This window comes from Xenopus laevis, chromosome 7L, assembly GCF_017654675.1.
Source record: "Xenopus laevis strain J_2021 chromosome 7L, Xenopus_laevis_v10.1, whole genome shotgun sequence".
NCBI classification, from domain to species: domain Eukaryota; kingdom Metazoa; phylum Chordata; class Amphibia; order Anura; family Pipidae; genus Xenopus; species Xenopus laevis.
Genome location: NC_054383.1, coordinates 116,597,223 through 116,624,026, shown reverse-complemented (window position 1 = coordinate 116,624,026; position 26,804 = coordinate 116,597,223). Strand labels below are relative to the sequence as shown.

Genomic DNA, 26,804 nt, shown 5'->3' with positions numbered 1-26,804 from the left:
CATAACAGCAGCAATGCCAATGATTTCCTACCTCATGCCAATATAAATTGTTCACAAATGCCAACGAGGGCTTCACATACTGATCATTTTTTCAGAGAGGCTCACTATTCCAAGCGGTTTCTTTTAATGATTAAAATCAATAAAATGCAGTAAATTATCACTGACATGTAAACGTTGTATAAGGACACAGTCTTTGGCTAGCACAACACAACGATAGAGCGCGAGGGAGTTTGTGGCATGCCCATCATGTTCCCTGCCATTAAAACTCACAACTATTTCCAAAAGCCTGCCCCCCCCCCATATGCTAGAGTGGTACAGTCATAGAAACTCAATGGAAGGACCATAGTTTCTAAAAAGCCTTTACCTCCCAGGCAGTAGATAAGTCATATCTGGCAGGCCTAGAAGATAAACTCACAACGTATCTTTATTATGAATATGATTTATAAGACCGGTCTCATATATTAGCCCAGTTACAAAGAAGGGGATACCCAATATTCAGACACTGCCGTGTATCAGAACATAAGCTAAACTTGGTATAATGAAACAGTAGCCATTTTGAATAGCTTATAAGTTACTTGGCTCTGACATCATCATTATGGCGGTGACATCATCATTATGGTAGTATCACTCGTCTACTACATTTGGTCTTTATTCAGAAGGTTGTGGTCATTCTCTCTGTATCGGTTCCAAGGTTCTATGATGCTTCATTTGTTCTAAGCATTGGTGCCCATTGTGATATCAAAATCCGACAGGACTGCTATGTAGGAACAGTGTAATAAGGAAGCTCTATCCTCCCGAGAACATTTTGTGCAATGACCTCAGCAAAGTCTCTCTTGATTCTGTAGCTCTTCGGCCGTAAGCACTCTATGTATACGTGGGACAGAGACAGGTCTATCTACACACAGCACCTAGTGCCTAAACTGGTATTTACTCATTCGTTTTTCCCATTTTGTACTGCCCGGACGCTGCCCTGTCCCTGTAATGTTTCTACAGCCTACAATAGTCTAGATTTATCTTGTGTTTTGTTTAGGGTTTCAGTATAAAGGTTTGTGGTTCTCTCGTTCCAACTCGGCTTGTGCTTGGCTCGGATTTTGATTCCGTGCTTTTCCTATTGGGAGGTCTTTAGTCTGAGTCAGATTCCAGGTCTGAGGATTCCTGTCTTTGGAGCATCTTCTGTGCCGTCTCATCTAGAGGCCCCAGTTTGCCATCAGAGGTCACCCCCATGGGCTGGATGATTTGTTCTCTGTACCAGTAAGAATCAAGAAGGAAACATGATTTAGCAAAATCCGAGTAAATAAATTTGTCATACAGTAATTGTGAATGGTGTTAAATAGTTTGTCATTGCCCCATCCATCTGCATTACCATAGCAACCATTGCCCCGTCTGCATTACCGTATCAACCATTGCCCCATCCATCTGCATTACCCTAGAAACCATTGCCCCATCCATCTGCATAACCATAGCAACCATTGCCCCATTCATCTACATTACCGTAGCAACCATTACCCCATCCATCTGCATCACCCTAGCAACCATTGCCCCATTCATCTACATTACCGTAGCAATCATTGCCCCATCCATCTGCATCATGTAGCAACCATTGCCCCATCCATCTGCATTACCATAGCAACCATTGCCCCATCTATCTACATTACCATAGCAACCACTGCCCCATCCATCTGCATAGCAACCATTGCCCCATCCAGCTGCATTACTGTAGCAACCATTGTCCCATCCATCTGCAATACCATAGCAACCATTGCCCATCCATCTCCATTACCCTAGCAACCATTGCCCAATTCATCTACATTACCGTAGTAACCATTGCCCTATCCATCTGCATTATCCTAGCAATCAATGCCCCATCCATCTGCATTACCATAGCAACCATTGCCCTATCCATCTGCATTACCATAGCAACCACTGCCCCATCCATCTGCATTACCATAGCAACCATTGCCACAACCATTTCCCCATCCATCTGCATTACCGTAGCAACTGACTAAGAGCCTCTAAATTATTTTAGTGTCTGTCCCAATTATTTTGTGTCTGGAGGGCTTGTAGCATCATTTATAGCTAGAGGGGTTGCAGGGACCTGTAAGAGTCAACCCACCTAGTCGGGGACAAGAGCATGGTTATTCTCAGTGCTGCTGGGAGTTTCGAGAGCACTGTTGGTGTCTCGTTGCTAAGGTAAATTGGACTCTAGCAACCAAGTTAAGCTAAAATTCCCAACTGGAGAGCAGCTGAACAAAAAAGCTAAAATCAATTAAAAAAAAACACAAATAAAAAATGAAAACCAGTTGTCTCAGAATATCACTCTTTACATCTAGCAAAGGGATTGTTCATCCTTGAATTAACTTTTTAAGTCAAAACGAGTGTGTCGATTCGCATCTATAATGGTTCTGTAAGGATCTCGGGGTCCCACTTCTGATAAAAGCTAAAAAGACAATTAAGAAGACTGGCGCGGACACTGGGAAAAGGGTTGTTCACCTTTAAATTAACTTTAAAAATTATATAGACATTCATATTCTAAAACAATTTTTTATTGTGGGTTTGAGCTTTTTATTCAGCAGCTCTCCAGTTTGCAATTTCAGCAGTCTGGTTGCTAGTGTCCAAATTAGCCTAGCAACCATGCATTGATTGGAATAAAAGATTGTAGTTTGAGGAGAGGAGCTGACTAGAAAGAGGATAATAAAAAGTAGCAATAAATTTAAAGCATTACAGAGCTTTTGTCTTTTAGATGGGGTCAGTGACCTCCATTTGAAATCTGGAAACAGTCAAATTATTCAAAAACTATGAAAATGAAAAAATGAAGGCCAATTGAAAAGTTGCTAAGAGTTCACCCATTCTATAACATACTAAAAGTTAATGTAACGGTGAACCACACCTTGAGGGGCAGTTTTAAAGGGAAGTAAAGTAGGAAAATTCTTCACAGTGAGGACAGTGAGGTTGTGGAATGCACTGCCGGGTGATGTTGTGATGCTGATTCAGTTAATGACTATAAGAATGGCTTGGATGATTTTTTGGACAGACATAATATCAAAGGCTATTGTGATACTAAACTCTATAGTTAGTATAGGTATGGGTATATAGAATTTTAATTAAATGTAGGGAGGGGTGTGTGTATGAATGCTGGGTTTTCATTTGGAGGGGTTGAACTTGATGGACTTTGTCTTTTTTCAACCCAATTTAACTATGTAACTAACTATGTAAGTAGTGAAAGAGAAACTATACCCTTTTCCATAATAAATGCTGCTTAGTATAGGAAATATGCCTGTGCCAGTTTTACAGCCTGTACTGTCCGAGAATGTAAAAGACTGACTGTGCTAATGCTGTGCCCGAGGTATTCCCCATGTTACAGTTCATGAGATGGGAGGGATATTAAAGGGCTTGTTCACCTTTAAAGTAACTGTTATGATGCAGAGAGTGATATGTTGAGACAATTCACAATTGGTTTTCATTTTTTATTACTGTATTTGTAGTTTTTGTGTTATTCAACAGCATTCCAGTTTGCAATTGTAAATTACCCTAACAACCATGTATTGATTTGAATAAAAGACTGGAATATGAATAGGAGAGGCCTGAATAGAAAGATGAGTAATGAATAGTAGCAATAACAATACATTTGTAGCCTTACAGAGCATTTATGTCTTTAGATGGGGTCAGTCAGAAGAAGGCAAATAATTAAAAAACTATAATAAAAAAAAAATGAAGACCAATTGAAAACTTACTTAGAACTGGCCATTCTATGACATACTAAAAGTTAAAGGAACAGTAACACCAAAAAATGAAAGAGTTTTAAAGTAATTAAAAAATCATGTACTGTTGCCCTGCACTGGGAAAACTGATGTGTTTGCTTCAGAAACACTACTATAGTTCATATAAACAAGCTGCTGTGTAGCAATGATGGTTATATATAACAGATAACACCATTATGTTCTACAGAGTGTATCTGCTGTGTAACCTGAGCCTTTTCTCCTTTGCCTTTGAATGGCTGCCCCCATTGCTACACAGCAGCTGATTTATATAAACAATAGTAGAGTTTCTAAAGCAAACACACCAGTTTTACCAGTGCAGGGCAACACTGCATTAGATTTTTATTACTTCAAAACACTTTCATTTTTTTGATGTTACTGTTCCTTTAACTTAAAGGTGAACCACTCCTTTAATACACACATTATACCTGGAGAGCTTGTCAAACATATTAACAAGCTTCATGGCCTCATACTCCTTCTGCTCCTCTGTCATTCCATCCATAGGGTTGGGCTGCTTCTCTTCTACACGTCCTGTAACAGGGTTGATGCTGCAGCAAATAAGGAAAAATAATGGAACGATGAAAAAACATGCCTGGGGTTTGGCTTTGAAAACCGTTTTCATTTGTCAAAATTTTTTAACCTGCTTTTATCTACTACCTACAGCTTTCCAATTATTAAAACTGGGTAAGGCTGTGCAAAATAGAAAATGTTTCTAATATAGTTAGTTAGCCAAAAATGGCCTTTATACATTACATTTTTGGCTAACTATATTAGAAACATTTTTTATTTTGCACAGATTATCTATTTACCCAGTTTTTATTTTTACGCTAAATGTTCTTTTAAAAACTTACCTTGTTGTAAACCCCTATCCACCAAACTAGGCAGGCTCACTTGACTTGACTATAGTTAGTATGGTCTGTTTATAGGAGAACTAAAGCTTAAAGGGATACTGTCATGGGAAAAACATTTTTTTTCAAAAGACATCAGTTAATAGTGCTGCTCCAGCAGAATTCTGCACTGAAATCCATTTCTCAAAAGAGCAAACAGATTGTTTTATATTCAATTTTGAAATCTGACATGGGGCTAGACATATTGTCAGTTTCCCAGCTGTCCCAAGACAAGTGACTTGTGCTCTGATAAACTTCAATCACTCTTTACTGCTGTACTGCAAGTTGGAGTAATATCACCCCCCTCCCTTTTCCTCCCAGTAGGCAAACAAAAGAACAATGGGAAGGTAACCAGATAACAGCTCCCTAACACAAGATAACAGCTGTCTGGTAGATCTAAGAACAACACTCAATAGTAAAAACCCATGTCCCACTGAGACACATTCAGTTACATTGAGAAGGAAAAACAGCAGCCTGCCAGAAAGCACATGACCAGGCACAAGTCACATGACCAGGGGCAGCTGGGAAAGTGACAAAATATCTAGCCCCATGTCAGATTTCAAAATTGAATATTAAAAAATCAGTTTGCTCTTTTGAGAAATGGATTTCAGTGCAGAATTCTGTTAGAGTAGCACTATTAACTGATGCGTTTTGAAAAAAAAATGTTTTCCGATGACAGGATCCCTTTAACTAAAGAAGTAACTATAAATATTGTACATTATCTTTTGGGCTTCTGTACCAGCCCAAGGCAACCACATCTCTTTAGCAGTAAAGATCTGTGTCTCCAAAGATGCCCCATTAGCTCCCCATCTGCTGCTGTAAGATGCCATAGAAAGTGAGTACTAAGTGGTATTGTGCTAGTAACCAACTCACTTGGCTTTGGCTTCTCTGTATTCTTCTGTATCTGTGTCCTCATCTTCTGAATATCGCCCCTCTCCTCGCCCACCTGCTAGAAGTCCTCGGGCAGCCAGTAGCCCTGCTGCATTGCCGTAGCCCGTGTACTTCACAAACCGGGACACTGTGTGCCAAGAGAATAAAAACTATACGTTAGTTACTGTATTTGTTCAATCGATATGCCACATCCCGGGACTGGTAGGCCACATCTCCTAACCTATGATTATAACACAAAGGGGGTCTGCTGGGAAGTGATGAGGATCTTCACCAAGAGACAATGGCAGTTTAGGTAAATGGAAAACAGAAGCCTACTGAAACACACAGGCATAGGATCAGCCTCATTAGCCTCCTGCCCCACCTGCAAACGGAACCATTGTGTCAGCTCGGGTGCAGGCATAAGTGGTGGATTTCAGCGCACGAATGCGAACTCCACCCAAAAACTGTTTTGTGCATAACAAAAGCAAAAGTAATTCTAAGCAACCTTCCTATATCCAATTATTATACACAAAAGCCATGACTATCCTGTAAATTAGATCCTTATAAACGGTTCTTAGTGATGTCATCGGTTATAATCAGAGCTTAGTGATGTCATTTCTGTCACATGACTTACTGAAACAAGTGTATTATAATAAATAAAGTACCCCTGCTGCAAAATATGAGGATATTAAAGGTCATCTCGGAGTTCCATGACCTGTATAAAAACACAAGGCCGAATGGTCTTGGAACTCATCCTTGGTAACTTATAATATCCTTATATTTTACAAAGGGGGGTACTTTATTCACTATATAAAGTTATTTGTAAGTGAAACTAATGTTTAAAGGCAGTATCAGTCCGTCCCCTTATGTTCTCTGCTCCTGACTTTTGAAACAATATAGGTGAAGTCCAGGTCTCTTAATCAGCTGGCTTCTGCCACACAGTGCAGATAATATACAGGTTTAAAACCTATTATCCAGAAAGCTCAGGACCTGGTGTTTTCCGGATAACGGATCTTTCCATAATTTGGATCTTCATACCTTAACTCTAGTAGAAATCGTGTAAACATTAAATTAACCAAATAGGCTGGTTCTGTTTCCAATAAGGATTAATTATATCTTAGTTGGGATCAAGTACAGGCTACTGTTTTATTATTACAGAGAAAAAGGAAATCATTTTTAAAGATCTGGATAATTTGATTATAATGGAGTCTATGGGAGACAGCCTTACCCGTGGATAACGTGTTTCCGGATAACGGATCCCATACCTGTACTGCATTTAAAAGCAAAGCAATTCAGATAGCTTTAAAACCATCCAAAACGGGTTTATGGAAAGTATACCGGAAAGTTGCTTGCGGTTATTTATTTTTCGCAGTCATTCACACCAGTCTCTGCCTCATTGGAGCATACGATCTAACGTCACTTTCTCATTCACACAAACACAGTAGGGTAAATTATATCAGAAGCCTATTTGTATGTGCTTAGAGTGCAGGAGGAAGATGGAGTTTCCGGACAAAACCCACGCAGACACTGAGAACATACAACCTCCTTACAGATAGGGTCGCCACCTGGCCGGTGGAAAAAATGATGGTTGATCCCAATGTTATTGATAGGGAAAAAAGATAATTATATAAGAAGGCCGACATTTTTTTTTCCAGAAAAGGTGGCAACCCTACTTACAGATAGTGCCCTGGCTGGATTTGAATCCACTACACCATTGTACATTTTCTTTAATTATATAAATTCGAAAATCAGAACTATGCAAGTTCCATCAAAACATTCCGTGTCTCTTTAAGGAGGTAAAGTATGTAATAGAATCACAGCTATTTTCCCTAACAAATCTTCTGCTTTGCATATACCCACTGCTTTGGTATATAAATATAGTATTTATGGAAGAAAGAATCTAGCCCTAGTGTAGTGTACAAAAATACAATCATGAATATATATTATATATACTATAATAGTCATAAAGTCGTGCTATAAAGCTGGGCATACTTGGGGAGATCCTCTTATTTGGTGACGTCCCCAAACGAGCAGATCTCTCCGCGATACACTCACCATGATGTGGGCAATATTGGGCTGATTCGATCGTGGGCCCTAGGGCCCAATGAATACGGGTGGTTGGATCGAGGGCTGCATCAAAGAACCGATACAGTACGTGATCTGATGGGATTTTCCAACAAGCCCAATCAACATCTAGCCAACAGATATCGATTGGGGAAGTCCGTCTGAGGGCCCCATACACTGCCCAATAAGCTGTCGACTTAATCTGTTGCAGGTTATCGGCTTGTGTATGGGGAGCTAAAAGGGGTTTGATTTAGCTTTTAGTATGCTGTAGAGAGTGATATTCTGAGACAATTTGCAATTGGTTTTCATTTTTTATTATTTGTGGTTTTTGAGTTACTTAGCTTTTTATTCAGCCGTTCTTCAGTCTTGTTGCTAAGGTCCAAACTACCCTAGTAACCATGCACTGCTTTGAATAAGAGACTGGAATATGAATAGGGGAGGGATTGAATAGAAAGCCAAGTAATACAAATTAGCAATAACCATACATTTGTAGTGTTACAGAGCATTTGTTTTTTAGAAGGGGTCAGTTACCCCTCATTTGAAGGCTGAAAAGAGCCAGAAGATGAAGGCAAATAATTAAAAAACTATAAAAAAATAAATAATGAAGACTAATTGAAGTTGCTTAGAATGCTAGAACATACTTAAAGTTATCTGAAAGGTGAACCACCACTTTAAGAGAAAGGAAGCCCCCTAGAAGACTTATATCCCTCTCTGCTTAAAGGGGAAGGAAACCTAGTCAGCGCAAACCCCCCACCCCCCTCCCGTTTGTTGCCCACCCTCCCTCCTCCCCCCTGGCCTACCCGTCCCGCTGGGCAAATGCCCCTAACTTGTTACTTACCCTTCTGCGCAGGTCCAGTCCAGGGAGTTCACAGACGACATCTTCTTCCACGCGATCTTCTTCCTGCTGTGAACGGCATTTTCGCACATGCGCAGTAGGAGCATTTCGCCGGTACGGATCTACTGTGCATGCGCCAAAAGTCACACGCATGCGCAGTAGATCGTACCGGCGAAATGATCCTACTGCGCATGTGCGAAAATGCCGTTCACAGCAGGAAGAAGATTGCGTGGAAGAAGATGTCGTCGGTGAACTCCCTGGGTGGTGGGGGTTTGCGCCGACTAGGTTTCCTTCACCCTTAAGGGCAAGGTCACACTGGGAGATTCGGGGAGACTTAGTAGCCCCGCGCTTCGTTTTCCGAAGTCGCCCGAAGTTGCCTCACGAGGAAACTTCGGGCGACTTTGGAAAACAAAGAGCCATGAATACCATGCCGCAGGCGATTTTTTATTCTAGCAAGCAGAAGCAGTTCAGGGAGATTAGTCGCCCCAAGGAAGAGGCAATTAATCGCCAGGCGACTAAATCTCCCCAAATCTCCCAGTGTGACCTTACCCTTATATGTTGTTTCATTAGCCTATAGATAATTGAATGATGCTGATGTGCAGCAAACTCAGTGTCAGTGCCAGGTAAACATCATTGTCATGGAAACTCCTTATCTGGACTGTGACATGATGGAGCCTTTTGTGGGACATGCACATCTATTAGTCATTATTACTTAGGAGGTGATTTTTAACTGCTGTTGTGCTTTCAGCATGAACTGAACTGGAGTCTCCTGTGAGATTCCCAAACTATGTGGCTGCCCCCACCAGCCTCTTGGCTAACTGTGGTTGGAGTCAAATGCAAGAAACCAGTGCTTTGTGAATATGTGTCAGTATGATGAGTGATGGCTGTGTTTTTGTTGTTGGGAATCGGCAGTATGTTGTTAATTAAAAAATACCAGAGTGTACATTGATCAATCCCCTCTCTTTTTTTGTATGCTTGTAGTTAAATTATCCCAGTAATAATACCCAACAGCATCAAAAAGGCCCACTGCAATAGGATGCATTGAAAAACTGTTGCAGTTTCCCCATTGATCATCATTGCAGATGGAGGGCAGGAGCAAGTGCAAGGAAAAGATTAACTCCAAATGTGAATGCCAGTTTGAACCAGAAAGCAAAACAATCAGTCTTGTAGGTGCCAAGCCAATAGTTCTGAAATATCAGTACAGGGGACCTAGGCCATTCTAGAGGGGGTAGAGTCCGTGCTGCAGTTGGGGAGAAAGGGGCCAGTAAACAAGATTCCCCATTAACGTTTCCCCTTACGTTTTTGTCTAAAAGAAGATGGAAATACTTGAGAAGAGAAGAAGAAAGCAGACAATATGGAAGTGCTACTTTACTGCTCACCATTCTCCTTGCACAGGACGAAGAGGAATTCTGCAGCACAGTGTTTCACATCAGTGTCCACGTGAGTCATCAGACGTACCAGCTTGTTGCGCAGAGTATTCCCCACTTCTGGCCGGTTCTTTACATCCCGAAGAGGGGGCAGAACCTGTCAAAGTCATGAGGATTTTCATGAAACAGAGGAAAAACGAATATCACCTTATGTGCAGGTAGGTAGCACCTCTTTTTGGCTCCACGAATCTGGACTGTCCCTGAATAAATAAATAGGTTCAGGTCTGGACTGAGAATTAATTAAAATAAGCCCTGACATTTCAGGGACAGAGGCCCAAACAGCCCCCCAATAGCCCAATAAATAGTGACTGTCTATGGCAATTTACAGCAGCCCCTCTGGCATTTACCAGAACCCACAAATGGGTTTTGGGTTTGAGGTACAATTTATTACATATGCGCTATGGATAAAGTCACCTTAGCACGGAGAAATTTTCTTGTCTCACGATGGACACGAGAACTTTCAGTAAGGAGGTTAAGGACTGGCGTCAGTGTTTCCCGCAGCTTGTGACCCTGCAAAATAAACAGGCACGTTGGGTACATTTATTGTGAGCAATAATATTTCTAACATGAGGCCCCTTTAAAAGCCAACAACCAATAAAATGCTGCATGGCAGATAAGTAATTCGTTCTGTTTGCAGTGCATGGCTGCATATAACTCAGAGCATTCTGAATGCATATGAGCTGATCCCTTAAAGCCCTCAGGATTCTGCTGTTTCTACATCTAAATTACAAGTTGTGTCCTGTTCGCTCAGTTACAGACCAAACATTTAGGGGGTTATTTATTAAAGGTCGAGTTTTAGAGGTTTGTGTGGGTTTTATACCTCGAATGAACTCACAACTCGAATGTTTTCTGATTTAATGGAGAATTCAACCCATAATTTTTAAAAAAACCCTCCCCCCTACCCTGGGTAGACACCCCCTCCCTCCTCCCCCCCCAGCCTACCCAGCAAATGCCCTGAATTTTTATTCACCCCTCCGTGCAGATTCTGGCTTAGGAGTTCACGGCAGCCATCTTCTTCTTCTCCGGTAATCTTCGTGTATTGACGGCATTTTCTGCGGATGCGCAGTTGGAGTATATTACAGGTCCCGAACAACTGCGCATGCACCGCAAGTCACGAAAATTTTTCGTGAATTTCGGCGCATGCGCAGTGGTTCGGGACCAGAAATGTACTCCAACTGCACATGCGCTGAAACTTCTGAAAAAGACTGCAGAAAGAAGATGGCTACCGTCAACTTCAAGGCCAGAATCTACACGGAGGGGTGAGTAAAAAATTGTGGGCTTTTGTCTGGGGGGGGGGGGGGCAGGTCTACCCAGGGTGGGGGGGGGAGTTTTTTTTTTATTACAGTTTGAATTCTCCTTTAAGAAAAAACTCGACTGGAAAAAAACTTGAATCTGTGAATTCGGTGAAGAACTCAAAAATTAATCGAGTTTTTGGCGGAAAAAACCCCTGAATCGCTCAAATTAATTGAGTTTTCAAGCGAAACCCCATGAAAAAAAACCCCAAACATCATGAAGGCTATGGACATCTTCAAATGGTTGAAGGGACCTCTGTTATTGACTGCTACATGACCTTGACAGATTTTAGCTGGAGTATTTTCGGATTCAAGTTATTTCCAGGTTCGGGATATAATAAATCGCGGAAAAATTAATTTTTTTTTCATTAATTTCATTAACCTGAAAATATGAGTTTTGACTGAAAAATACCCTAGAAAATCAACTCAACCTTTGATAAATAACCCCTTAACTACATAATATATATTTAATGTTTACCTTTCAATCAGTAGTTTATACACATATAAGCGTAGTGTAGATAGTCCAACTGTCTCTCAGGTGCTCCGTCCATGCACCTGCATATACCAATATAAATTCAAATAGGAGGACAGAAGGACAATATGCAGGATGACTGCCAATGTGCAATTTATTGCTATCCACACGACATCACAGACCCTTTTTCAAGTGTCCTGTGACGCCCGAAACATGCCGTGTGGATAGCAATAAATTGCACATTGGCAGTCATCCTGCATATTGTCCTTCTGTCCTCCTATTTGAATTTATATATTTAATGTTATATTCATTTGACAAAATAAACCTAACGTTCTGCAATATATTTGGGCACCCAGAGCCTTATAATCTGGTGTAAGACCATTGGACACAGAGAGGAGGCCAGCCAAGATCTAAAATGTATGGATTCAGAGGATTGCCCTGCCCCAGAAATGTAACAAAAAAACACAATTTCATCTCCTCTTTTCAATAGACAATATGGGTTACTTGGTTACTCTTTGTTGCCAAGTGCTATGCTCTAAAAAGGAGGCGCAGGTCTAAGCCATCAAAGCAATAGCCTAGACCTATGGTAATATACGATGCAGATCCCGCACACTGACCCTGTCCAACCTCCTGTCTAGGAAAAGAAGAAGGACCTCCACCGTATCCATGTTCATGCCCATGTACTCCACCGAGCCTTGCTCTACTTTGGGTGTCAGTAGCACATCCAGACACATGAGTGGCAGGTTCACCAGCAGATTCACAGTGTGCCTATAAGATAAAGGAAAAAATATTCCAATCACTTGAAGCTCGCTCTTGAGGAAAATAGGTTTCTCATATAGACATATAAATGTTATCTGAAATACTATTCCACAGCTTAATGCGGGGTTTTGGGGGTTCAATATATATTCTATATTCTATATATTCATAGCAACATTATATAAAAGAGGATTGAACCTTCTCCCCCACCAAAAAGATTAATTTATAAATATATACATTATTTATAAATGTTCTAAATGTGTCTGGTTATTGTAAGGTTTCTTATAAAGATCGCATTTTATCTTACCCATGAAATTCTTCTGTTCTGTCTTCCCCATCGCTCTGTCGGAGTAAGCAGTGCCTAAGAATAGCTGCTAGGTGGCGATAAAGAGCTGCTTCTTCCTGTTCAGAACAGAGGAATTACAGGTAAAAGAAGGAACAGGCCTGGCCATCCTTAAAAAGTATTTAAGATTATATGAACAAGCAGGCCAAGGGCTGAACAATATTTGAGGGCCTTATCATTTAAATAAAAGTATAGCTGGCCAACCTATAGCCCTTCAGGTGTTATTGCACTGCAAATCCCGGTTTTAAAATTATCAGAATGTTTCATGGTTGTCCATCTCTGCTATATACTGTATTATACAGGGAATAATGTAGCCCCAGTTGTAAAAAATAAGGATATTAGAAGTCACTGATGGGTTCCATGACCATATAAGTGCATATCCTCATATTTAACTGCAAGAGGTATGTTATTTTTATATAATACACAAAAGCCATAAATATCTTTTAAATGATATTCTTATAAACGTTGAGGACTGATGTCATCAGTTATAAATGGTGGGTAGTGATGTCACATGACTCACTGAAACTTGTGTATTATAATAAATAAAGTACCCCCTGTTGCAAAATATGAGGATATTAGAGGTTACCTCGGAGTTCCATGACCTGTATAAAAACACTCGGCCTTCGGCCTCGTGTTTTTATATGGTCGTGAAACTCCTTGGTAACTTATAATATCCTTATAATTTACAAGAGGGGATATACACATGCTTTGATAATTCATGAAATCACTAGGAACCTATTATAACGGATGACATCATTAAAGGAGAACTAAACCCTAAAAATGAATATGGCTAAAAATGACATAATTTATATACTGAACTTATTGCACCAGCCTAAAGTTTCAGCTTGTTAATGGCAGCAATGACCAGGACTTCAAACTTGTCACAGGGGGTCACCATCTTGGAAAGTGTCTGTGACACTCACATGCTCAGTGGGCTCTGAGCAGCTGTTGAGAAGCTAAGCTTAGGGCTCGTCACTAATTATCCAGCAGAAAATGAGGTTGTTCTGTAATATAACCTGATGCTGCAGGGCTAATTATTAATTATTAAATTCTGATGCTAATTGCACTGGTTTCTGTGCTGCCATGTAGCAATTATCTGTAATAATTACTAATAATAATTTCTATTCTATGTGTACTGTATATTGTGAGTGGGTCCCTAAGCTCAGTAAGTGACAGCAGCACAGAGCATGTGCAGTGAATCAGCAGAAAAGAAGATGGGGAGCTACTGGGGCATCTTTGGAGACACAGATCTTTACTGCTAAATGGCTGTGGTTGCCTTGGGCTGGTACAGAAGCCCAAAACATAATATACAACATTTCTAGCTACTTCTTTTATAAAGAAATATTTGGCTTGGGTTGCCACCTTTTTGGCAGAAATATGCTTTTTTTTTTTTTAAAAAACAACAACGGTCAAAGAAGCAAGGTGGAGTCGACAAGCTAGCTCCACATATGCTGCCGATATCGGGCAGGGATCACTTTCAGAATGCCTTTGTCAGTGTAAGCAATGGGGAAAAGTCTACTGGACCCGACCCGTTACTTACCTCATCTACTTCCCTGCGGCTGATATCAAACGTGATATTGAAAAGGGCCTTCAATATTTCCATCACCCTCTCCGTTTCTTCTTTGCCCAGAGGTGGAGCAAGACGATCTGTTACAACCTCATATATATCAGACCACTTCAGAGCTAGCGTGCTCTCAAGCGCATCCGTTAGGAGACTGACACCCCTCAGCTCTTGGGCGAGTTGCCTCCGCATATCCACGCTGAGAGCCGTAAGCAGGAACAGCAGTCGGAGATCAAAGAACTTGCTCTCGTGGGATGATCGGGTCTCATTGTACAGCTTGAGCCTGCGAGCGAGGCCGCACACCAGCCGCAAGTCCTTAGCCACCTCCTGGGCCTCCACGCTGTTGTATATTATATTGCACAGACCCTTCAAAGCTTCTACAGCACTTTCCCCGTCTGGGATGCACGGCATCTCCATTTCCTCAGAGTAGTCCAAACCCGCATACTGGGCCAGGGTTTGTACGGCTGAGCGGCCGATGAATGGGGACAGGGCGTGCTTGTCCCGGGATAGGATGCGGATGGTTTCCAGGCACGCCATCTGACAGGAGGGCTGCAAGTCCCGGTTTAGGAAATTAATCACCAGCTCTCCAAGTTTCTAAATTAAAAAAAAAAATATTAAATTATATCAAATTAACAAAACGCATCAGTTAATAGTGCTGCTCCAGCAGAATTCTGCACTGAAATCCGTTTCTCAAAAGAGCAAACTGATTTTTTTATATTTTGAAATCTGACATGGGGCTAGACATAGTGTCAGTTTCCCAGGTGCCCCCCGTCATGTGACCTGTGCTCTGATAAACTTCAGTTACTCTTTACTGCAAGATGGAGTGATATCACCCCTCCCCCCCAGCAGCCTAACAACAGAACAATGGGAAGGTAACCAGATAGCAGCTCCCTAACACAAGATGACAGCTGCCTGGTAGATCTGAGAACAGCACTCAATAGTAAAATCCAGGTCCCACTGCGACACATTCAGTTACATTGAGTAGGAGAAACAACAGCCTGCCAGAAATAAAGTTCCATCCTAAAGTGCTGGCTCTTTCTGAAAGCACATGGCCAGGCAAAATTACCTGAGATGGCGCCTACACACCAATATTACAACTAAAGAAAAAATACACTTGCTGGTTCAGAAATGTAATTTTATATTGTAGAGTGAATTATTTGCAGTCTAAACAGTTTAATTTAGAAATAAAAACTACACCTTGAAAATAATGACAGAATCCCTTTAAATCCATAGTCCACAGAACAAATAGAACCAATATTGGATCTTAATAATTCTCCTTTTACCAAGCAAGTCTTTATTGTTGCAGGGTATATAGGCAGGGCAGAGTCCACAGATGCACCTCCATATTTCCCAGTGCTATGATTGGCTCAGGGCAGCACATGAGTTGGGTCAGCTAATACGAGAGGATTACCCCCTTCTCTTGGCCCCCATTCTGTAAACAAGATAATTTATGAGCTTATGTGTTTCTATTGACTGCCAGAAGCAGATGGCGCTTGTAAAGAGTTATTGATTTGGAAGAGACTAATGGTGCACCGGCTGTTCTCCCTCTCTCTCTCTCCACTAGAGAAACACAGAGAGCTGCAACGAGCCTCTGCAATCAGGGGAGGTATTGCAGTTTAAAAATGTATAATTAGAAAAGACCCAAAAACAATGATGCAGTAGCCAAAATAGGTTATATATATGTCCTTTTTTGCTTTTTATAACTAACGCGTTATGTGCCAAATGGTTACTTACTCATAGGCTCATGTGGCTCACTGGTATTGCAGTTATTATCTTTAAAAGACTTCAAACAAGTCCTTCTACTCTACTGGGCTGATTTACAACAGTGCAAGGTGCAAAAATCTGGGGCAAAGCAGTGCTACTGGCGTTAACACGGTGGTTGGCACATGAGAGTCCTTGGATTCATTACCAGATGTAAAGTACCGGTCTCCCTTGTGCTTGACCATGTTCTCGGCATGGGGCTCCCCAAATATTTGTTCTATAACTGCACCGGATGCCTGAAGGCAACACATGGTTTGCCCAGTGTTAACTCTGTAATAAACAAACTAAGTTTCCTATCTAGTTCTGCATATGGACGGATTCTCTTTGTGAAGAATAAATTCATTATTGGGTCCAAACCAAAAAACGATAGTTTCAGGGCAAACAGGCAAGACTGAATGGAAAAGGTTGGGTCATGTATAACATAAAACAAAATAAGGTGTTATATAAATGCACCAAATGCCAGAAATGCACCCACATAGTCAACGTAGGGCCCTTGCACAGACAGTCCCCCCCCCTTCCTCAACCTTGCTCCCCAAAACGGCTTGGGAATCCCTCTTAAATTTCATACATTTTTCTCTTAGATGGGGACCCCAGACTTCCTGTAATGCAAAGGGCCAGCACATCTTTAACATCTTCCTTATCTCACCTGTCGCTGTTTGACTTCGGGATCCCCGAGTTATCAGAATCATAGTCCGTGTCGGACTTTGGAACCCAATCCCGGAATTTCTTTTTCGTGAACTGAATGCATGGTGGGGGTAAATGGGAATGAAAATGCAAAGAGATAAAAAAGAAAAAGAAGAAGAAACATCATGGCCGCCATGAATAAATGACCCCAGAGGGTAAGAGACAGTGTTAAAGGGACAACACTAATGGAGCAAGGGACAACAACACAAAGGATGAAAGTATTAGCAGATATGGATCATGCAAAGAAAACTCAAGGGGGCACCATGAATTCCCAATGGAAAACTCCAGGAGCCAAGATAAAGCTGTCCATACTATATCATAAGGACATACATATTGGATATGGCCTTGTAAATACAAGTTTGGGCAAATCCTTAGCATTTGACTGAACTGAATTACAAATCTTAAATATTTTTTTTTTCTAATTTTCCGTATATATTTGCAAGTTTTTACCACCTGCTGGTCATTTAACCAAAATTTTGACACAACCAAAATTCCTGCTATAACCTTTCAGATACATGGCAATGCATTGGGGCAGAATGCTGCCATAGACATAAAAATCGAAACCGAAGGAGACTATGGCAGAAGACCTAGCTGCCTCAGAATTAAATTACTTTTTTAACACGCAGTTACTTTTATCGATGCACCGAATCCAGGATTCGGTTCGGGATTCGGCCAGGATTTGGCCTTTTTCAGCAGGATTCGGCCGAATCCTTCTGCCTGGCCGAACCGAATCCGAATTTGCATATGCAAATTAGGGGCAGGGAGGGAAATTGCGTGACTTTTTGTCAGAAAACAAGGAAGTAAAAAATGTTTTCCCCTTCCCACCCCTAATTTGCATATGCAAATTAGGGTTCGGATTCGGTTCGGTATTCGGCCGAATCCTTCGTGAAGGATTCGGCCGAATCCAAAAAAGTGGATTCGGTGCATCCCTAGTTACTTTTATCTAGGGATGCACCGAATCCACTATTTGGGATGCGGCCGAATCCCCGAATCCTTGGTGAAAGATTCGGCCGAATACCGAACCCTAATTTGCATATGCAAATTAGGGGCAGGAAAGGAAAAAGTGGAAAAAATTCTTCTTTTGTGATGAAAAGTCGCGTGATTTCCTTACACGCCCCTGATTTACATATGCAAATTAGGATTCGGTTCGGCCAGGCGCAAGGATTCGGCCGAATCCTGCTGAAAAAGGTCGAATCTTGGCCGAATCCCGAACCGAATCCTGGATTTGTTGCATCTCTACTTTTATCCTTTTTTTTAAAAAATGTTTATTCTGCTTTTTTTTAGTAGGAACAATATTTATTGTCATCACACAATTATAAAGCACCGACATAATCAGCAACACTACAGTAAGAGTGTTTATCAACCCTGCATGGTGAGTCAATGCCGCGGTCACCAACTGCAAACATCTCAGAAAGAACTAAAATTAGAAAACCATAAAAGTGGTCAGTGAAGTACTCAGTGTTAAAAAGGTGGTTCACCTTTACATTAATGTTTAGTATGTTATAGAATGGCTAATTCTAAGCAACTTTTCATTTGATCTTTATTTTTTTCTTTTCATATTTTTTTAAAATTATTTGCCTTCTTCTTCTGAGTGTTTCCAGCTTTCAAATGGGGGTCACGACCCCATCTAAAAAACAAATGCTCTGCAAATTTATAAAGGTATTGTTATTGCTACTTTTTATTACTCATCTTTCTATTCAGGCCCTCTCCTTTTTACAATCGTGTCTGTTATTCAAATCAGTGCATGGTTGCTAGAGTAATTTGGACCCTAGCAACCATATCTTTGAAATTTGAGAGCTGCTGATTAAAAGTGAAGTAACTCAAAAACCAAAATGATAAAAAATTAAAACCAATTGCAAATTGCCTCAGAATATCACTCTCTACATCATACTGAAAGTTAATTTAAAGGTGAACAACTGCTTTAAGTTATGGAGATCCAAATTACAGAAAGACTCCTTATCCGGAAAAATCCAGGTCCAGAGCATTCTGGATAATATTTCCTATACCCGTACTGCCATTACAATAATCACCATTTTAATCGTCTTTTTTGTGGGTCTAAAACCCTTGTTTTCTAAATTAGACCCGTTTGTGCCTGACTAGTGTTTAAAGGGGAAGCAAACCCATAAACACAGTGCTGCCTAATGAAAGCAACCGCCATTCTAAGCAACCTTCCCATTTACATAAATTTAACACTTTTAGTAGTTCGAAAGTTACAATATAAATGTAATTGCAATTGAAAGCAGTGTCTGTCTGTCCCTTTCTACACTGCTGCAAAATAGCAGAAGTCAACCTTGCAAGCATCTTCCCAGCTACTGCATTATTTCAGAAGTCAGAACCAATAGGGCAGAGAACACAATACCACGATTTAGCATACATTGTTTTAAGAGACAGAACCAGCAGTGCCGAAAAGGACTGACAGATGCTAACTTTAAAACGCCTGACAATTTTTACTGAATGCATAATGGCAATTTGTCTCTGTTACATTTTAATTAGGCAATATGTATTTTGGTGAATACATGAAAATGTGCCTGTTTATAGCTGGGGAAAGGCAAAAGTAGGTGTTCCATATGCAGAATGGGATCAATAGTTTGACCATGACATGCAGAACTATAAAGGGACTGAGCATATTAATCAGATGTTCCAGTAGCTAGCTTTTTGGCAATCTGCAGTCAAGTTGCTAGGGTCACCAAACCTAGCAACTGTTAGACCAAAAGAGGATTAGGAAAGGTTTTCAATCTGCTCAATGGGGTCAGTGTTCCTAGCACCCAGGTATGGGGAGCAGAGCCTCTGCAGTAGAACTAAGATAAAAATCCTTCCCCTTTAAGAAAGAACATTGCGGACCCACCCTAAACATGAAGGGAAAATCATTATTGGTTCCTGCCCCGTTGGTTAAGAATCCCTGATTGACATAATAACCAATCTCAGGAGATGCATTGGTAGAAGAATCCAGGAGAGCTGCAAAAGGAGCAAAACGAAGGAGGAGTGCAAGCTTTTGGGCCAACTACTCTAATGTTACCTCTTCCAACTCTCGGCGCTGCAGTTCATATAGAGAAAGAAAAGAAATGAGAGGCTGGAGGACAAACAGAAAATAGATATTGCCGACAGCATGACCATGTACCCTGTGATAATCCCAAATAAACTGCTGCACGGCTTATTACAGCAATGGAGACTTTCATCTCGGCGCAACGTCTGTAAAAGGAATAGTATTTATTCCTGCTTTCCTAGCCCCAGCCCCAAAGCCTTAAAGGAATAGTAACAATAAAAAGTGTTTTAAAGTAATGAAAATATCATGTAATGTTGCCCTGCACTGGTAAAACTGATGTGTTTGCTTCAAAAACACTACTATAGTTCATATAAACAAGCTGCTGTGTAGCAATGGCAGCAATTGAAAAAAGTCTATATGGCACAGGTTAAATAGTGGATACAATATAACACCATTATGTTCTACAGAGCTTATCTGCTGTGTAACCTGAGCCTTTTCTCCTTTGAATGGCTGCCCCCAATGCTACATTCCTTGAGGGCCGTGCACCCCTGAGATTGCTTGATTGGAGTCTGGATACTGAAGATATATTACTATATATATATATATATATATATATATATATATATATATATATATATATATATATATATATATATATATATATATATATATATATATATATATATATACACATACAATATATATATATATATATATATATATATATATATATATATATATATATATTTTTTTTTTTTTTTTAATTTAAGTTTCAATTCTTACAGTGCAGTATAATACAGGTGTTCTGTACATTTATCAATGGTACACAATTGTCAACTTAACTTGTAGCCCAGCGACAAATCAGCTATTCTTTGGGCGACTAATCTCCCCGAAATGCCTTCCCGCAGGGTAGAATGTAAATAGCCGGCGGGGTGGCACTCAGATTGCTTCGGCTTTCCAAAGTTTCCTCGTGAGGCAACTTTGGAAAACTAAGCATTCCGAGTGCCATCCCATCGGCGATTTACATTCTAGCCGGCGAAAAAGCAATTAGGGAAGATTAGCTGCCCGAAGAAGAGCCAATTTGTCGCTGGGCGACTAATCTCCCCAAGTAGCCAAGTCTGAAACCACTCTTACATGTGAAAAGACAAAAATATACAAATGGTTTTAACTAAACTTATTGCCTACTTCTTTTTAAATTTTCCTACCATTTATTCTCTCAGTTTGTTAATTAAAAGCAGTCTTTCAAAGGAACAATATCTAACTGGTAATGTGTAGTTAGGACTATGGAGACATTCTAATTTTCCTTGTCCAGCCACCTGATATATGAATAGATTTTCCCCTTTATAGGAACTTGACTCTTGTCAGTGACTTAATTCCTATTAGGTAGTACATGTCATATAGTAACAATTGGTCTTATGCTGAAAGAGATGTTAACTGGGGGCTCGGGGTGCCCATGGTTTCCGTATTAATACAAATATCTTATGAGTTCCTGATAAGAGGGAGGTCAGTTTTTCATTTATCATTATCGCCATTATATGGGCCTTTAGCTTTGGTATGGAAAGGAATGGAATCCGCCAAGATTTGGCAATCAATTGTTTGGCTGCTGTAAATATAAATGTAATTAATTTCCTAGATATACCATTAATATTAGGTATCCATTGGTTAAACAAGGCAACCCAGGGGTCTTTTCCAATATGAATTTGAATAATAATAGAATCAATTATACCAAAGACCCTTGTGAGCCATTGTTCCTTTTTCTCCACAATTTCAAAAACAGGCCGAAGATTGCGTTGGAAACATTTTGTGTAAGCGTGAAGGGGTTAAATACGAATGGGTAAATATCTTCTAAGATGTTTCCACTTGGCCTAAATGAATGGAACATTTATTTGTTCCTTCCCACATCTTCTCCCAAGCTTTGTCGAAAGTTTGACGTAATTCCTGTTCCCAGGTTTTTATATAAGATGGAGGCGTCATATTGATTTGTAACATTCGGGAACGATACAATAATAGAATTAAGGCAAGTCTGGGTTTTTATATACTAAATGTAAATAGTGTTGCACTTTAAAAATTTATTTTTAGAGCCTATCCAGGAGATTATACCAGTAAATTGGTACAAATCTTTAGTATATTTCATGTGACTTGAGTGCCACCACTTGAAAGGGACAGTCTCCAAACCCGGCGGGAACTCTGGGTTTCCCCAGAATGGCGCAGCAGGTTTATGAGGGGCCGTCAGATTAGCAGAGTGTTTAATAGAATCCCAAATATGCTTCATAAATTCAGACATCCCTTTTGGGGCAAAGTTCCCTTTTTATCCACGGAAGGGCTGCAGGAGAGATGGGTATATCAATGCTTCTTCTAATTCGACCCAATCAGGGGGAGAGGGGAAGTACATTTGGGCAATTGGAGCCAATTGGGCTGCTTGATAATATTTCAATAAATTGGGAAAGGCGAGACCTCCATTTCTTTTGCTTTTTTGCAAAGTCACCCCTGAAATCCTATTAAAACCTTCAGCCCAAACAAAACCCCCAAATCCTTCACGAAAGATTCGCCCAAATACCGAAACCGAATTTGCATATGCATATGCAAATTAGGGGTGGGAAGGGGAAAACATTTTTTACTTCCTTGTTTTGTGACAAAAAGTCACATGATTTCCCTCCCAGACCGGATTCGGTTCGGCCGTGCAGAAGGATTCGGCCAAATCCGAATCCTGCTGAAAAAGGCCGAATCCTGGCTGAATCCCGAACCGAATCCTGGATTCGGTGCATCCCTACAAGGAAGTAAGGGGTTCGGTAAGTGTAAGAATCACATCGTCAGCAAAGAAGCAAGCTTTATATTTCTTGTCGGACACTGCATTATATTTTTCTCAATTGAAGCAATGATCCGGGGGTCACCATCTTGGAAAGTGTCTGTGACACTCACATGCTCAGTGGGCTCTGAGCAGCTGTTGAGAAGCTAAGCTTAGGGGTCGTCACTAATTATCAAGCAGAAAATAAGGTTGGTCTGTAATATAAGCTGATGCTACAGGGCTGATTATTAAATTCTTATGCTAATTGCACTGGTTTCTGTGCTGCCATGTAGTGATTATCTGTATTAATTACTAATCAGCCTGATACTACTGGGGCATCTTTGGAGACACAGAAAAACATAATGTACAACATTTCTGGCCTAATTCTTTAGTTTAACTTTCCTTGTCCTTTAAGGGTGGTGGCAGTCAGGGAGATTAGCCGGCCAGCGACAAATATTCTCTACTGCGGGCAACTAATCTCCCCAAAATGCCTTACTGCTGGCAAGAATACGAATTGCCAGCAGGACGGCATACAAATCAATTTCCGAAGTCGCCCGAAGTTTCCTCGTGTCGGTCGGGAAGGCATTTTGGGGAGATTAGTCACTCGAAGTATTGAAGATTTATCGCTGGGCGACTAATCTCCCCGCCTGACACCACCCTAAATCACTTAAGTTATTTAAATGAAAATGTGTCCACTGTGGTATTGCAAGTACATCTATAAGAGCTCCATTGAAGAAACATGGCGGCTCTCACACAGGGTTTATAACTATTTACAGAACATAAATATACGGCATTCTAGACAATCTACGCTCACATCATGTAGTACGGAGCATTTACACAAATAATATGAACAGAAACCTTACTTGTAAAAAATAAAGGGTATCTATTACCCGTTAAATATATGTATTTGCTGAAGGATGTAAAGCTCACAACAGTGAATACATAATAAGTGAAGGCTTCAAGGGGCAATCATTGCACATAAAGCAATGCCCTTCCTTCGTGGGTGGTGCATATGAAGATCTGCTTTATAATGCTAATAGAAAACACTTACCCGTAGGCAGGTATTGTTCCCAATGTGATTACGTACACCCACTGGATTCCCTGCTATTATACACAGACAATGCAGTAGGGAGCACTTCTGAACCCTGCATAGCAACTCATTATTATTCTGTAGGGCTGGAGTTATAAGGGGATGCTAAAATATCATCCGAAAGGAGATCTTTACAGCAGCTGGGAGGTTGCAGAATTGCTAAGCAGAATACATGTCTGAGAGATGCACCAAGAAGGGTGAAGGTAATGAAACAACAGCCTCACAGTTTTGCTCCATTTTGCCCATAGCACCCAATCAGCAGGCAGCATTTAATAGTCTGCATTCTCTAGCTGCTACAGGTTAGATGACCTAGCAGGCCCGGACTGGCAATCTGTGGGTTCTGGCAAATGCCAGAGGGGCTGCTATAATGTGCCATTGAAAGTCAGTATTTAGTGGGCTTGTGTAGGCTGTTTGGGCCTCTGTGTGGGCTGATTGGGCCTCTGTGTACCTGAAATGCCAGGGCCTATTTTAATTCTCAGTCTAAACGTTATTACATTACCCTCTAAAGGCCTCGTTGATACCGACTGTTTAGGACATCATTTTATAATACTGCTCCCAAATGTTTTGTACACCCGAAACCACAGTGCAAAAAACATTAGACGGGACGAATTTATATTATTCAAACTCACAGGTAATAAAATCACCTTCTAAACTGTTTTTTTTTTTTCAGTTCAATTGTTTTCAGGTTGTTCCCCAGAAATAAAGACTTTTTTCAATCACTTTTTTTACAGTTTTTTTTTCAAAATCGAAGTTTAATGTCCCTGTCGCTGGTGTTTCAGTCTGGCAGCTCAGTAATTCAGGTGCAGATTCTGAACGGTTATAATTTTTGCAATTGCGATTTTGCACCATTTAGAGGCACATTTATCAAATTTCAAATTCATGTGTGTTTTTAGAAACTCTCCTAAACTCCCATAAAATCGAAATTTATTTAAAAAATTTTAATTTTTAAAACTCGGATGAATTAGATCGATCGGAAAACTCAAATCCAATTCTAAACGAATTCGATTTGAGTTTTTTCACAAAAAGAAGGCGGCAAACAACTCAAAATTGATCCCTGGATCTCTCCCATTAACTTAAAAAGCAGGTTTTAGGTGGGGAATAGTCGAATTCAAGTTCTTAAAGGGCCAGAGTATTATAAATCTCGAAAATCGAATACAATTTGTTTTTAAAAACTCGAATCAATAACTCAATTCAATAACTCCCTAGTCGAATTTGACAGTTTTGACCATAAAAAAAATGCCGCATTTATGTTCTGTAAATAGTTATAAACCATGTGTGAGAGCCGCCATGTTTCTTCCATTGAGATCTTATAGATGTACTTGCAATACAACAGTGCCCCCAGTGGACACATTTTTATTTAAATGATTTAAGTGATTTAGGGTGGTGGCAGGCAGGGAGAATAGTTGCCCAGTGACAAATCTTCTCTTCTCCGAGCGACAAATCTCACCAGAAATGCCTTCCCGCCAGCACAAGGAAAGTTCGGGCGACTTCGGAAATCAAAAGCGATTTGTATGTCATCCTGCCGTCGATTCATATTCTTGCCAGTGGGAAGGCCTTTTGGGGAGATTAGTTGCTCGTATTAGAGAACAGTAAGCGGCAGATTTATTAAGGACAATCGAAATGTATTAAAAAAAAATAGATTTTTTTAAAAATGGGTGAATAGGATTGATCTTAAATTAGCTCGAAATTCGAATTTAAAAATTTGAATTTTTAATTTGACCCTTGATAAATCTGCCCCCAACTGTCACCATGCTATAGTTCGACTTATTTTTCCAGTAATTATTTACTAAAACTTTAATTTTTCTCACAATTTCAATGAAACAAACTCAACCAAACTCCTATCTGCGATTTTACCTAAAATATGCAGCAATTTTGAATATAATGCCACTAGCAATAATATGACCCACCTCTTTTCACTGATTTGGAAGCAAGCCAGCCCCACAATCCAACCTCAACCTCCTAATGTGCTTATTATATATATATATATATATATATATATATATATATATATATATATATATATATATATATATATATATATATTCCTACATCTCAGGCCATTCTAGTAAGACCCAGCTAGGTCTGTGTTATGGCACTGTCCAAGGTGCTACTTGCAAGCACAAAAAATCTACATATGAACAACTAAACAAAATGATATTTCAGGCAAGAGAGAAGCTGGAGACATCTGATTGTAAGCAGAATATTCAGAAAAATTTACTGAACCCACATTAGAACTAAACAGAGTAAAACTGAAGTTACCAGACTGGGGAGCATTGGTGCACCCTCAAACTACTCACCTTTCGTTCTTCCCTCTGCTCGGCACTGAAGAAAAAGCACTGGGAATTCTAAAGACAGAAACAGAAAAAGTTGAAATGAATCAGTGAGTATTTACCATCTGTATTTAAAGGTATTGTTGGAAATTTCCCAATAGTGAACAAAACCACACAAAATACCTGAAGATAGGCATTTGAACCTTTATTTGTTGTGTCATATAAATGCTCATAATATATCTCACACACACTCTACAATTTTATCTGACCTATAATTTCAGTTAATTTTATATTCACCATTCTGCCTTGGTCACATTCTCCATTCTATCTGAGTTGTTCATCATTCTATCCTATTCTGTCCTATACAATCATCATTCTATCCAGTGCCCACTCACAATCCTATAGTGCATCATTTTATTACGTGTACTCGCACCACTTGAGTCATCACATGCTACTCATTCATTAGCAGAAGCATCTGCATTCCATCCTGCAAAAACTCCTCATTCGATGCCCATCCTTTCACTAGGCACACAATCATTCTACTAACTATAGTTACATAGTTAGTTAAATAGTTAACCATTCCATCAGCTTATCATTTTGTCCTGTATAATCATTCCATTCTGTTCCACTCAGTATTCTATCCCACTCATTCTTCCCAATATAACCAGAATATGGACTTCATTCTTTCCTGTTCGATAAGAGTTTTAACTCACATTCTAACATGGATATGCTCAGAATTCTATCTCGTTTATTCTCCCTATTCTCTAAAGAGCATAATGTTTATAAAACATTGTATCCCAAATATACTTCCTGTTCAACCCCAGATATTTTTCCTATTCCAATCAGCATTTTCGCATTATTCTAGGGAAACCCAAAATACATTTCAAAGCAAAACTAAATGCACTGTGCATTCTTATTCCCTCTTACGCAGAACGTTCAGTTCCCTACGGGAAAATCTTCCTCTGTGAA

General features: G+C 40.1%; 1 protein-coding gene across 2 annotated transcripts in view; it reads right to left on the bottom strand.

Moving 5' to 3' along the window:
- Nucleotides 1-107: 107 nt before the first annotated feature.
- The window catches only part of LOC108696733 (synembryn-A-like), a 42,565-nt gene continuing 15,868 nt past the window's right edge, over nt 108-26,804 (bottom strand). Inside the window, exons 2-10 of one of the 2 annotated variants that reach the window (XM_018226343.2) lie at nt 25,863-25,910; nt 14,242-14,856; nt 12,666-12,760; nt 12,220-12,370; nt 10,253-10,348; nt 9,791-9,935; nt 5,516-5,660; nt 4,177-4,303; nt 108-1,243 (exon numbers count right to left, since the gene is read on the bottom strand). In XM_018226343.2, the coding sequence (XP_018081832.1) occupies nt 1,208-1,243; nt 4,177-4,303; nt 5,516-5,660; nt 9,791-9,935; nt 10,253-10,348; nt 12,220-12,370; nt 12,666-12,760; nt 14,242-14,856; nt 25,863-25,910 (1,458 nt within the window). In that variant the 3' untranslated portion in view covers nt 108-1,207. The remainder of the gene's footprint in view (nt 1,244-4,176; nt 4,304-5,515; nt 5,661-9,790; nt 9,936-10,252; nt 10,349-12,219; nt 12,371-12,665; nt 12,761-14,241; nt 14,857-25,862; nt 25,911-26,804) is intronic. The other variant, XM_018226342.2, reaches the window with a different exon arrangement.